General features: G+C 42.5%; 2 protein-coding genes across 23 annotated transcripts in view; both read left to right on the top strand.

Annotated features, from left to right (window-relative positions):
- LOC115639582 (perilipin-3-like) overlaps nt 1-7316 on the top strand; it is a 43347-nt gene extending 36031 nt beyond the window's left edge. The window contains exons 2-8 of the mRNA XM_030542546.1: nt 1949-2028; nt 2402-2597; nt 3695-3777; nt 4085-4337; nt 4795-4991; nt 5235-5357; nt 5967-7316. Coding sequence (XP_030398406.1) covers nt 1949-2028; nt 2402-2597; nt 3695-3777; nt 4085-4337; nt 4795-4991; nt 5235-5357; nt 5967-6359 — 1325 coding nt within the window. The 3' untranslated portion in view covers nt 6360-7316. The remainder of the gene's footprint in view (nt 1-1948; nt 2029-2401; nt 2598-3694; nt 3778-4084; nt 4338-4794; nt 4992-5234; nt 5358-5966) is intronic.
- A 5195-nt stretch (nt 7317-12511) lies between these two features.
- The window catches only part of LOC115639502 (perilipin-3-like), a 122893-nt gene continuing 120819 nt past the window's right edge, over nt 12512-14585 (top strand). For all 22 annotated transcript variants that reach the window (XR_003997705.1, XR_003997689.1, XR_003997691.1 and 19 more), the window contains exon 1: nt 12512-12543. Coding sequence is in view for 5 of the 22 variants with exons in the window: in XM_030542403.1 (XP_030398263.1) it covers nt 12531-12543 (13 nt within the window). In the remaining 17 variants the exon portion in view is untranslated. The remainder of the gene's footprint in view (nt 12544-14585) is intronic.

Below are 14585 nucleotides of genomic sequence, written 5' to 3'. Positions count from 1 at the left end.
CTATTCAGTTGATAATCTCAGGCTTTTCTTTGCAGCCATGTGGGATAGAAACATTTATTTTTAAATGATAGCTGAGATTGAGATAATCACATGATTGGATCCAGGCATGTGGCTATTGTGCCTCCATCTTAATCTGGTCATATGCAGTAGTGTAGCTGAACCTTACAGAGAGCCCAAAGAGGAACCCAGCAGAGCATGTGTGCTCATGTTTTTTACACCTGCACAATCTGCTGTAAGTAGCATTTCATATAGGCAGAGCTTGGCTTATGGGCAGGACTTGGGGCAGTACTGCCACCTTTTTTCCAGTTCAATCTAATTACAATTCAAACTCTGAGGGAGAACAATGAAGGGGTGACAAAAGGATAAACACTCTTTTCTCTCACCCGTCCCTGAAACAGAAAGTGGCACACGTTCCTTTTTTTTTTCTGAAACGGAGATGAAGGTGGAGAAGGGCAAGTTCTTCCAGTTACCCTACCTAACTCTTGTTCCCCAACAAAATGCTTCACTTTCTATCTAAGGTATTTATATAGCCCTGATTGCCAGAGTATCTGAGCACCTCACAAAACTTCTATGAAGCATCGAAGCCATATTATCCCCACTATACAGAGGGAAAACTGAGGCATCAAGAGACAAAGTGACTTGCACAAGGTCACACAGGAAGTCTGAGGTACAGCATAAAATTGAACCCAGCTCAAATCTTAGGCTAATATTCTAACCACTGGAAAAATCTACCTGTCTATAATATGCCACTCTTTGTTCCTGTATGCCAGTTGTTTACTTTGAAACTATGGCCAATATGCAGGTGAAGCAGACACACTGCTATCTACAACCTTACCACCAGGGGTGGTCTATATTTGGCTGATTTTTTATTTGTTTGGGGCTTTTTCTGTTTTGTTTTTTTTAGATTTTTCATAAAATGAAAACTTCCATTTCCATTTTTTACCCTTTTCTCTACCTTTTTAAAAAAAAACCAACACTTTTTTCTCCCTTTTCCAATTGGAAAGGGCAATGAAAATCAATGACTTTTTAAGTCACACAGGTGTTTTTGAAAATGTTACCCATCCTAACTAGCAACTCTTTCTAGCCAGGGTGTGGACTCAAAGTGAGGTCAGCTGGATGACAGCAAAGACCCAGTGCAGTTAATTGGAATCATATTTGGGGAATAACTCACTCCCAGTCTTTGCAGTCCCCAAAGGATTTGCATTCTCCTATTGGTTAGGAAAGCCTTCTTTTCACTGATTACCTGAACTGTCAGTCCTGAGTATTTCACTCCCTTCCCTCACAGTTACATCACCAGGGGTGTATAAAATCTGACCAGGTTGTGAGTGGAGTAAAGCACTGTCTGGAGAACTGAGAAAGGTCAGTGGGCTAATCCTTGAAGGAGTGGGATTTGGTGGTGAGGTTTTTTTCCATTTGTTTATACAGTTCCTTGGTCAGGGCTTTGCACTTATGTGACTAAGAAATGTCTATATGTGTAAATCTTTGTATTAAGAAGCTGTGGGTAGGACAGGGGTTGGGAAGCTGGGTCTGGGAAACTTCATGCTCCGTGGCCTTAAGCTTTTTAGCTGATGAGATGGGATCCTATTCTCTCTTCCTTCCCCTGGCTCCCCCCCCACCCCGTAGTTAGAGTTATTAAGTGGGTTTTAGTAGTAGTGACACCTACTGCCTTTAACAGACTCTCCAGAAAAACAGAAACCACTCTGCCATGAGAAGGAATTCTCCTGCTTGCTTTCTCCTTAGCTGTAGCAGAACTGAAATATTTCCTGCTTTTAAAAAAGCCGTGACAATGTATTCAGTTCACTATTCCTCTAAATATTCATTGTTAATCTGATGAGGGCCCTGCCATTCCTTCTAGTCATCCTTTGGAGTAGAACATCACTCTTGCCGTAAGGAAATGTTACAGTACCCTAAACTTGTAACTTCAGACCTTTCTTCTTGCTCTTTTCAGGTATATCTGATTATACCATGGCTTCTAATGGAAAAGACACAACTATGGCATCCCCAGAGCATGGGGAGGAAGAGCAACAGGTAGGTGCTCCCTCATAAGCATTGCTGGTTCAACATGTGAATATGAAAGATGGCTGGCTGTTATCTGGCAGTGGGCTTCACATATGCATATTTTGGTGTCTAGAGATTGGTGCAGTTGCTCTTCCAGAGGCTGCAAAATAGCCTGGTTTATAATGATATTTAAAAATTCCTCTTGCCTTAGTTAACCTAGTGATCCAGTTTCAGTACTAACTTTTTATAAGCAGCTGTTGGGCCTCTTCAGATTTTTGACCATTCAAGAATCCTTTGATTGGGGCTAACACATCAAGGGTATAACCACTTGAAAAAGTAAAGGTTCAGCCCCAGTATAGAACATTGCCTCCCTTACTCATTGTTCTGTCCCTTGCCTCACTAGAATGTCTTGAGGAGGGTGGCCAGTCAACCTTTAGTCAACTCTGCCTGTGATCTGGCTGCCACTGCCTATGTTTCCACCAGGGAGAGCCATCCCTATGTGACGTCCATCTGTGACATGGCAGAGAAGGGAGTGACCTCCATAACCAGTGCTGCAGTTAGCAGTGCACAGCCAGTTGTAACTAAACTTGAACCTGAGGGTGAGTAAAGCATATATGCAGACCTTTCTGTTTGTGTGTTACAATTTCTCAACAGTAGGCTCTACACACCTTGTCAGGAAGCTTCCATCTCTAAAACTCAGGTGCATGAAGATCAGTACTGGAGGAGAAGCTGGCAGTGGGATTAGTGTGACTATAGAGGAATAATAGTGTAGCCCATGCATGTAAGCTAACATCTGCCAGAGGCTAACAAAGGGCTTTGCTTACACTAATTACTATTGTTGAACCTTAATTGTAGCCAGGAGGTAAGATTAGTGCTAATCTCTTGGCTTTTAAGGAGCAACACTCTCTCTTTGACAGGTACCTAATTGCAAAATGAGATCTCCTCATTCTGCAACCAGAGAGGTTCAATCTAGGCTGTCACCAACAGAAGTTGGTCCAACAAAATATTACCTCACTCACCTTGTCTAATATCTGTGGACCAACATGGCTACAAGAACACTGCACATAGATTACAACTGCTAAACTTTTTTTTCTTAGCTAGATGCTTATCAGGCAATAGCTCAACAGCAATGGCTGCTCCCTGACTTGTTTCCTTCATGAGAACAGTTAGTTGGACTTTTTGCAGCCAAGGCACTGCAAAAACTTCTTGGTGCCTTCCAGAGGGACGTTTGATCAAAAAGTTTCAGAGCTGTAAGACTATGGCGTGAGATCATTGCATTTTATTCAGAACATAAAAACCTTTCACTTGGAGAGGGAGCCTGGAACGTGATGCCTAGGATAAGAGACAATTCTGCAGTAAGTATAGATGGGAGGAGAGAGTGTTCAGCTGCTAGTCAAAACCATCTTAATTCAGTTGCCCAATTAGGATGCATGGGAGGAAATATGGAACTATTAACTATTGAAGGGGACACCATTTTTCATAAAAAGTTTTACAAAAGAGTTCATAACTTGGAGAGGGAGGAAACCACCTTAGATGGGGAAGGAAGGGGGAAATGTGGAGCACCTACAACCCAGAACAATTGCTGCCTGAACATATTGGAGAACTGAAGGTCTCATTACAGATGTGAGCCAGGTTCTGTAAATATTAGAATAGCAAAATGGACCCATTAAGAAACTGAACTGTTTTTTTTCTATAGGGACAACAGAGGAGGAGTGTGTTTCTGAAGTACCTGACAAAGTGGAGGGGAATCTACCAGTCCTTCAACAGACTGCTGATGAGGTAACTTTCACCACCCTCTCACTAGACAAAACATCATGCCTTTATGAAAGGCATGCCAATAATGGGATGCTTCCTCCAGCAGAGAAACACTCCATACTAAAAGTGGTCAAGAGACAGGAGCTAGTGTCTCAATAGAACTCTGGTCTGATGCTTAACAGCAAGATGCAGTTCTTCCCCTGAAGATTTGACCTATGGGGCAGAGCAGGTGGTAATCCCCTCCCCCAACCGCCATTTCTGGGTAAATGTGGTGGTATCACCCTGAATTACTGTACAAGATCTTGCTTGATCACTGTGTTCTCTTCTCTAGGCTACATCTGAGACACAGGAGTTGGCCTCTTCCAGACTGACAGATGTCAAGGAGGCCATGATCAGAGTGGTAGATATGACCAAAGAGGCTGTGCAGGACAGTATGAAGACCACCAAATCAGTGGTAACTGACAGCATGAGCACAGTTGTGGAATCAAGAATGGGCCAATTGGCCATAAGTGGAATGGAAGCAGTGCTGGAGAAATCTGAAGAGCTCTTGGATCACTATCTTCCCATGACAGATGATGAACTAGGTCAGAACACACACATGAGTGACAGGTCTATTATCTAAAAGTTTAGGGTAATCCTCCCTTTGGGCCAAATGTCTCTCTAGGCTTCTCAATCTTCTCTGGCACCAAATGCAGGCTCATTCTACAGCCTTTCCATAGCTGAGACTGAGGGTTAAGACTTTAGTTGGTGGGCATGTAATCATGTAAAATGACTTGAGCAACAAGTGGGGCAGGGTGGTACTAGAAGGAATGATGGGCATGACTTGATTAGAAGTCAGTCATTAGCAAAGTATGCAAAATCTTAGTAGTGGTATATGGGTTTTTGTTCTATGGCTGCAGCTACCTTTGTGGTACTTGATAGGTGCTAAGACCAATGCTTGTTACAAGGGAGCTTAAGATTTAGCAGATCAGTATGGCTTCTACTCCTTTCACTATCTCTTAACCTGAGGAGGGTGAACAACTTGAACTCTCTTCCCTCTAGCTGAACTTGCTGAATCTGTGGAAGGGGCTGAAATCTCTTCAGCACAACCGCAAGAGCATCGGAGTTACTTCGTGCGTTTAGGTTCCCTGTCAACCAAACTTCGCCAACGTGCTTACCGCTACTCCCTAAACAAGATGAGACACACCAGTCAATGCATCAGAGAGGCTCTTTCCCAGCTTCATTTAACCATGGGACTGGTAGGAACTCCACTATCTCTTACAACTGATGCCCTCCAGGGCAGGGAACACTCTAACCACATGTGTCTAGAATGTGGTACAATGAGGCTTAAGCCTCATTCATAGTTGTGCTGTGTAACGAGACCCTTCTACTCTTGATGCTTTGAGCATACCACACTGTGGGGTGAAGGCATGTCAAACAGTGGAACTAGAATAACTGATGTGCAAATGTCTCATCTCTGGATATGCTTCATCCACTTCTAGATTGAATACCTTAAGCGAGGTGTTTCTCTCCAAGAAGTCCAGGAGAAGTTCCATCGCATATGGCTGAGCTGGAATAGAGAGCAGCCAGAAAGCAGTGAAATCAAGGATTTGGGAAAACCAGAGGTATGTACGCTTGGGTGTGTGCATTTTGGGGGGCAGTCAGTCAGCTCTGGGCTGAGAAGGTAGCAATTATTCTGGGCCTTGCAGGGTGTTGTTAAGTAGCTCAAACTCAGGTGATCTTAGGTTCATTACAAAAAGTTGTTCCCTTTTTTTGAGCCTGAGTGGTTTCCTTGCTTAGACATCCCTAAAGTGATGTCACACCAGCAAGGTCTCTGCCCAAGAAGCACAGGTGCTTTAGATCCATGCTTACTATTTTTAAACCTCTGCACAGCCTGAAAACTGACTGTAGATCATGGGCTTGCAACCAGTGAAACCCCTGTTAACTTGGCTTAGCTCTCTTCTGATCGACCTTACACGGCTTATTGCCTGTTAGCCTCCATTGCCACAAGTCCCTTCTCTTAGGGAAGGTGCACCTTGGCCTCTTCATGTATCCTGAAAGAGCACTGCACGTCCATTGCATTCCTTGTTGGTGCCAATGGTCTTTCCATCAGACCTCCTTGACTGCCAGTAGTACCTTGCAGCATAACTTGCTGCCTTACAACATCACCTGAGGCAATGGCAGTGGCAAGTTTGATCCTTATTGTGTTCTAAACATAGAAGTTTCTCCAACAGATGGAGTCTGAGACCCTGGCTATGTCCCGCAGCATTATCCAGCAGCTGCAGGATGCCTGCCAGATGCTAGTATCCAGCATTCAAGGTCTCCCCACCAACTTTCAGGATAAGGTGAAACAGATGTATCACAACATGGAAGAGCTTCATGCATCCTTCTCCACTGCCCATTCCTTCCAGGATCTCTCCAGCAGCCTCCTAACCCAGAGCCAGGAGATGGTGACCAAGGCCCAGGAATATGTAGATGAGCTGATGGCATACGTGATGGAGACTACTCCTCTGTCTTGGGTTGTGGGACCCTTCATCCCATTAGGTAAGGGGTCTGCAGACGCCATTGAACCACACAACCAAGAAAATGAGGCTGAGGAAGCCTCCAAGTCTAAGGAGGCCCCGTGACCTAGAAACCTGAAACTTCTAAGGACAAAGGCAAACTCATTCAGTCTTCCTTCTGACTTCATGTGTACTGGCATATGTGAAAGAAGACACCAGTGGCTAGTACTCATATGCACTGTGCCTAATTCTCTCATAATTTCTGGAGGTGGTGTTGTGTGACTGCTGTAATGTAGATAGCTTCTCAGCTCAGATACTACTTGTTTGTGTTGTCACTGTCTTCAAAATAAAATGTCACTTCATTTGAATGAAGGTCTAATCTGCTCTTTCTAAGAAGTGATTTCCTGGCCTCCAGTAGACATCTGTGCCTGCCATTAGTCATGCTATCTGTAGCCTTATTTGCCAGTAGCAGCAACCACTGGCATTAGTGTGTAGATGACACTTAAAAGCCTGGGAAGCTTACCCCATATACCATAGAACCAAATCCAGAGCCTTAATTTCTAAGTAGTTCTAGATCACTACTCAGACCTGTAAACATGCTCTAGTTTCTGGTGAAACTGGGAACAGAAATAAGTGTTGCTCTCATGGCTGTGGTAGAATTGCACTTAGGATTTCAGGTTGCTTTTCAGACGTTGCTAACAGTGCAGTTGGTGAAAATTCCTAGCACTATCTAGCCAACCTGGGCTAGATACTACCTGGGTTGCTCTGTCCTGGCTCCTGCCCCAGGAGAGAACAGGCCTGGGATTCCTTTGCCTTATCTCAAAAAAGGGCTGTCCCTAGAGGGGCTCTAGGGCATAAATGTCATGCCTATTAAAATATTGGTTAATCTGGTGGGCGATTTGCTAGTATGTAATCTCAAGCACCTATAAAATCACTTGGAATCTGTATCAAGGCTGCATATCTACAAACTTCACAGCTGGATTTGTGAAAGGTTGCATGTGTATAGCCTTTCCCTGAGGAAAGCAGGCCCTTTAAATCCACATCATGGGTGACAAGTATCAGAGGTAGCAGTGTTTTGTTTTTTTGTGGGCACAAATGGAGTCTGGTGGTACCTTAAAGGTACCAACAGATTTATTTGGGCATAAGCTTTTGTGAGTAAAAGACCATTTCAGATATCCTTTACCCACAAAAGCTTATGCCCAAATCCATTGCCTCTAAGGTACCACCAGACTTCTCAACCCTTGTGATCAAAAGGGTGAGTACTTCAGCTTTTCCCACAGCCTCAGGCCAACTGTCAAATACGAAAGGCCTCAATCACTGCTAAGAAATACAAAGGAAACTATACAGATTAAAATAAGAGCTTTTGAATATCAAATGAAGGTGATACAGTGCCCATAATACAGAGGATATGGGTTCTGTTTAGTGCACCACATACCCTAGAAAGCAAAAACATTGATTGCCCTTGTGCTTAAAGGTAATTAGGCATTGCTCCACTCAGCATTGCAGGACCTGCTGAGACAACTTTCACTTACAAGTGACTTCACCACTTAGTGCTTATATCACTCTTTGAAAATGAGACTGACAGTGCTGTCACAGGGGTCTTGCAGAGCAGTGTTCTAAAACCTCTATAGATCAGAGCAGCCCACTTTAAAAATAAAAGTGCTTTAACCTAAAACCCAGGCCAAACTTGAGGGTGCTATGATAGCTTGGTTACCACCTAGATCCTAGGCTCTTTCCAGCCCTGCTACTCCCTTGAGACATTTCTATGCTTTGTGCCTCTCTAAAGGGCCTCATGATACCACTTTGTTATCCCCATTTTACCTTTCTGTAATCATACTGAATACTAGTAGATTTCAGTATACTGCAACTAGCATAAGGGGGTCCAGCTGCAGCAGGGTAGCACACACAAGCCTCAACTGCAACTATTACAGCTGTGAATTTACTAATGTGCACAAGAGCTGAAGTTTGCTTAATGTAGTTGTACCCTGCAGTTTTGGCAAAATGCCAGAAAGGTACTAATGTGAGATTTCTAAATATAGCTACAGCACTTGACCCAAGGTTTAAGAATCAGAAGTGCCTTCCAAAATCTGAGAGGGACTAGGTAGGGTGCATGCTTTCAGACATCTTAAAAGAGCAACACTCAGATGCGAAAACACAGAACCCAAACCACCAAAAAGGAAGATCAACCTTCTACTGGTGATGTATGACTCAGATGATGAAAATGAACATGCATCCGTCCACTCTGCTTTGGATAGTTATTGAGCAGAACCCATCAGCAGGATGGATGCATGTCCTATAGAAGATGAAGGGACATAAGAATTTTTAGTGCATCTGAGACATAAATAGGTTGCAATGTCAGCTACAATAGTGCCATGCAAATGCCCACTCTCACTATTAGGTGACAAACAAGAAGCAACCAGCATTATCTCCCGCAAATTGTATCCAAGTTTGTTTGTCTGAGAGATTGGCTGAAGTAGGACTGAGGGGACTTGTAGGACAAAGTTTTACATTGATTTATTTTCAGTGCGGTTATTTTTTTGTACATAATTCTACATCTGTAAATTGAACTGTCATGATAAAGAGATTGCACTACAGTACTTGTATGAGGTGAATTGAAAAATACTGTTTTTGTTCTTTACAGTGCAAATATTTGTAATAAAACTATAAAGTGAGTACTATACACTTTGTATTCTCTGTTGTAATTGAAATCAATATAATTGAAAATGTAGAAAACATCCAAAAATATTTAAATAAATTGTATTCCATTATTGTTTAACACAATTGCAATAAATTTTTTTAATCACACGATTTATCGTGATTCATTTTTTTAATTGCTTGACAGCCCTAGAAATAAGCTATATTTGCAAATATATATCTGCATCTATACAGGGTGCTTTTGAGGGCATAGCATTCCTAATTGACAGTTATGCCAGCAAAAGGCAGACACGACAAGATATTTATTAACATTACAAAATTCCTTATGTATGGATAAATGACCTTTAATAACTCCTTAACTATTATCCCAAGATACCTACCTCTCTCTTTCCTGAAATTTACCAGTTCTCCCCCCAACCTTCTGTGAGAAAAGAAAGGAGAAAAAAATAACTAGAAAAAGTTTGAGTTTAGGTTGGACCCATGTAACCTAATGCATGTTAGTTAAGTGATGTAAACTCAGCTATTTTCCCTAGTGCAGACCTGGGACAACATCTTTAACATATTAGCTGGTCAATTTCTAACCTAGGCTCCTGTATCTATATTAATAAAAAAAAGATTGGCTTTAGCTACCATGGTGTAGCTGAATCTGAAGTAAATTCAAAACTTTCCCTAGTTAAGGCAAACCCTAGAGTGTTTCACAGTTTCAGTCAAGATGTTTGGGAATTATGATAAACCAAATCAAAAAGGTAAATTTTCAAGAAGTGAAAAGATCTCTTGTTATATGCAGAGCTCCCAAATACCATCTCCAGTTTGCCTCAAACTTTTGAGACAAATTCAGCCCTGGCAGATGAAAAATGTCATAGAGCTTGCTTTATTTCTGGTAAATTTAGGGTTAAGACTTTGTGCAACAGAGAACAAATATTTGCAGGACGTGGGCAAAAAGGTGCAAAACAGGCTGATTATGGAAGGTCAGCATCTCTAGCTATTAAACTGCATTAACACTCTACTACAAATAATTAGTATAATTACAATATAGTATTCTTAGAACTTGTGAGAGACTTTAAATGATCCATACCAAATCAGCTGGGAAACCACACACCACTCCTCCTTTAGTGTCTAGTCTGTGTTAGCAAGGAAAAAACAGCTTCTCCTAATTAGCAACAGTTGCTAGTCAGGATGTGGCATCCTAGAAGAGTCCAGCTGAATGAAAGAATAGGGCCAGTCAAAGAAATAGATAGGCTACCTCTTACATTATTTTAATTAACTATCTTTCTCTTTCAGGTCTCCAAGTGGCAGCTCATGCTTTGTCCAGCCATCCTGAGAGTGGGAGCAACAAAGTGAATATTAAACATGGCAGCCAGGATGATGAAATCTCAAACCTGGATTTCTTTGACCTTACAGGGGAGCATGAAGGAAGTATAATTCCTGTATTTGGCCTGGAGGACAGAGAGAAATCAGAAGATGCTGCTTGTAACAGGTTTGCTGCAGGACCAAGTCATTGTGATGTACCTACTGGGAAGAGCAACCTCAAAGAAGGAGATGACCCCCCCCCCAGCAGTGGCACCGGGGGGGGGGGGAGCAGGCTTCTCCAAGCCATCAAGCTCAGGAGGAGACGACAAAATTTCAGTTTACAGAAAGTGAGAGGGTCACGTCTGCAACAAGTAAGAGAGTACTGGAGTTCTTAGAAACCAGCCATCGGGAAGACTCTGAGGCCATACAGAGCATGGAAACCCAACTGAGGGGCATGGGGGTAGCCTCAGTTATCATCCATAAACAGCTGGAAGCAATAGTTAATCTCCTCAGCCAGCCTCCAAGGCCTGTCCCTGTACAGCCAGATAGCTCCTTCTCTGCCACACCCTGTGTAGAAAAGGTAGATGTGATCCAGAGAGTGATTTGCTCTTTGGAGTCATAAGAGATGGCTCCTGCCTGGTGTAGCTCTCGCTTGCACAGAGTGGCAATGGAACAAGCCTTGTTATCAGTCATCATGGCTACGGAGGGAAGAAGAGAGCATGTGGGGCTTAATCTAAATATGGTATCTTGTATCTCTTATAATGCTCTAAATGTTTTATTGGTCAAGATTTTAAAGAATAACAATCCTATGGGGTAGTACTAAATAACACATGAGGTAAAGCAGCAGATGAGGCATTGTTTGACTAGGATTTTTGAATCTCCACCTGTTGTTGTCTCTCTATTTGATACAAAATGTCTGTGTGTGGTTTTCTTTTTCTGGAGATATTTGAAAATTTCTCCTAACAATTAAACTTTGCTATTGATATGAGGGTGTGCATGTGGCTGGTTCAGTTATCCTTAAGTTCACTTTGGATAAGTCTGTGCCAGGTTGATTTTGTCATCTTGGTCTGATGACTATAGGTCACTTTTCCTCTTGGGTGTATGTTTTCACTGTGATTTGTCAGCAAGAGAGGATGATCCACCATTTGCAGTAACTGTACACGATATGTCAATGGTACCTTTCTCCTGATTGCCTTTTAGGTGCCTGAATCTCCATTTTGATAGAGGGAAATGCGCTTTCTGAATCTTGTTTGACCACAGAAGGTACTCTGCCACTGTTAACGGAAACCATTAGCCCTTCCTTTCTCGAAAGGAGTTGCGGGGTGTGTGTGTATAATCAATATATTCATACCCTACTATTTGAGGCCATCAGGTGGTCTGTAGAGGAAGACTTTGGGGAGGGATCGAGGAAGAGGAAGTGTTGACTGAGTGGGAAAGGATTGTGTGAGGACAGAGGACTACATGTCTTGGGCGGAGGGGGTCCTCTGTAGGTTTCAAGAACCTTCATGAGCATCCTTCCTTTATCACTGCATTTATGGTGCAGCTAATTTACAGAATGCTTGGCTGTGTTTAGGCAGTGGCTTGCATACTGATTGACCTGCCAGCATTCTGGAAAAAGCCATCAATATTTGGCATTCACTGCCCTAAGTGGCATTGTGTATGCCATGGTATGTGGCTGCAGCTGAAATAAAACTTGCCGGCCAAAAAGAAGCCAACTTCCTGCATTCAGCATTGTATTGTTACACAGCTCCATTGCAGAAGAAATACTTCAAATACTTTTTTTAAATCCAGGAACCAATTGACATAGGAGGCAAAGGATTTGAAAACCAATAGCTTTCTGTAAAGCTATTTTACAATTTCACCATATTAGCCCAGTAGGTTATTAAAGAAAAATCTTTAACTAAGCCAATTTAATCTTTCCTCCAACTACCGGTCTCTAAAATTTAAGGGCCTAATTGAGTTTTGACTGAAGTCAGGCTTCTGTCATTGACTTCAGTAAGAGAAAGGGAAGATATGAGAATTAAATAGTATGGCAACCAAATCTGATCAGAATTTAGAATTTCCAGTTTGTCGGAAAATTGACACTGCAAATCTTGTTCCCCTCATTCGTAATGAAAACACTTTGAAAAACTCCCACAATGAAAATTTAGAAAGAGAATTTAAAAAAAACAAGTACACCACAATTTTCTAGATTTTTTTTCGAGTTTAAAGTAAAATTTTTGAAATGATTATTTGGAATTTTTAAAATCTTTCTTAAGATTCTCTTTTTTCTAAATACTCTCCAATTTTTCATCTTCCTTCTGAACTGTGGACAGGAGACCTGAACAAGGAATTTTAGTGCCAGTTCTGCCAATGCTAAACAGAGGTAATAACCTCTCTTCTACTTAAGATTCACCTGCTTATACATCCAAGGATTGCATTAGCCCTTTTGGCCACAGTGGCTCACTGGGTTATAATGTTCATCTGATTATCCATTATGCTCTTCTGGTCATTTTCACAACTGGTGCTTACCAGAATAGTCCCCTATCTTGGAAATATGATGTACATTCTTTGTTCTTAAATGATAACTATTTCCCTATAACAATTGATCATGTCAAAATGGTAAGCTGGGTGCAAGCAAATAGTATCCAAGCAATCAAGATCACTCCGCATCAGTAACCCTCTTCATTATTTATGCTCCTCCAGTCCTTAGAATCTGCAAACTCTTGCAGGAATGACTTGGGGCTTCATTCAAAGGGATTTAAGGCATTGGAATGCTTAGCAAGTAGGGCATCCAGCTGGCAGAGTTGGGGGTAAAGCATTCAGGGTCCAGTATCCGAGCTCCAATCTCTAGAAACAACTCAGCTATCTAATCCATCTGATTCCAGGACAGGAGCACTCAGTCGTGGACCACTAGCAGAGAGAGGAATTTCTCTCTATTAGAGGGATGTGGCTTACAACACATACCCCTGTTACCAGCATCTCCTATTTGACTAGCTTAGGAGCTAGTGTATTAGGTGGGAAGCCACCTATGAACTGAATTCTAAGGTGCTTAGCTCTCCCCCTTCATTGCATAGGGAGCCTAGATGCTTAATTTAGGAAGCTTCTGCTACTCCTGTCCACAAAGCCTAAAAGTGTGGGGGGCTTTTGGCACTTGAACTGTAGTCCCGCCCCCCATGTTGCCCCTGAGCCCCCACCCTCATTCCATGACTTCCCCCCAAGACTCCATCCACCCACTGACTCCTTTCTGATCCCTCACCCATTGCCTGCCCCCACGGCTGGGAAAAAATGATGGGGCCACATCCTCCTGGGACCCCTCTTTGTGGATTGCAGTGGCGTTCCTGTGATTGTGTAACATTACAGCAAAGATATATAACAGAACTCTTTGACTTGCAAATGCAGTTGGCATATAGCTCTTTTCATAGTTTGCTTCCTTATACTCCTCAATTGTACTGCAGAAGCAGCCGTGAGAGTTTAAAGTGGAAGCAGGGCTGCCTGGAGGCGGGGCTGCCAAGTGGGACAATTTGCCCTGGGCCTCGCAGGGAGCCCCACGAGAATATAGTATTCTACAGTATTGCAACTTATTTTAATGGAAGGGGCCCCTAAAATTGCTTTGCCCCAGGCCCCCTGAATCCTCTGGGTGACCCTGAGTGGAAGAAATAGGTTGTATGATATATGGGTAATGATTAAATACACAGGTAAGAAATCTAGAGATAAACTGGACATTTCTGTGAAAATTGTTAAACATAAATATACATGACCAGAAAAAGTTGCAACTCTGTCATGTTTAGAAAGTGGAGCGATAAATGCAATGTGATCATGTGTGTAAGGCTGTACCATACTACATCCATGTAAAGAAGATGCAGTTAAATCTGAAATGTGAGCTTAATTTTGTCATGGCCTGATTCTCAAGTGAACTCTTCACATTCTTATTGTGACTTTGCAAATATAGCCTATATTCTGTGCATTAATACACTGCCAACTCCAAGAAACCAAGCCTTCCAAAGAAAGCTGCACTTCAAGCTGAAAGCCAGGACAAAACTCAGAGGGACACCTGGAAGAGTTGAGCAGGGTGAAGGAGTGTCATCCCAGGGATAAGATAGGACACTGCACTATAATTCAGAGATCTGAATTGCTATTCCTAGGCCTGTCACTAACTCATTATGTGACTCAGGGCAAGTTATTTCAATGCTCTGTGCCTCCATTTCCCATCTGTATAACGGGAATGATGACACTTATGAAGTACTTTGAGAGCTCTCGCTGTGCTTATACTCAGTAATTAACACAATGGGGCTCAGTCTCAGGTGGGCCTCTAGGTGCTACTGGGCTGCAATTGTGAACTTCCCAGCAGGGGCACAATCACTACAGGAGTTTGTGCAAAGTAACTGTGCTCCATAATAATCCCACGTGCTGAAAGCTGTGCCAGAT

Source organism: Gopherus evgoodei, chromosome 1 (assembly GCF_007399415.2).
Source record: "Gopherus evgoodei ecotype Sinaloan lineage chromosome 1, rGopEvg1_v1.p, whole genome shotgun sequence".
Lineage (NCBI taxonomy): Eukaryota > Metazoa > Chordata > Testudines > Testudinidae > Gopherus > Gopherus evgoodei.
This window is presented reverse-complemented; position numbering and strand designations above follow the sequence as displayed.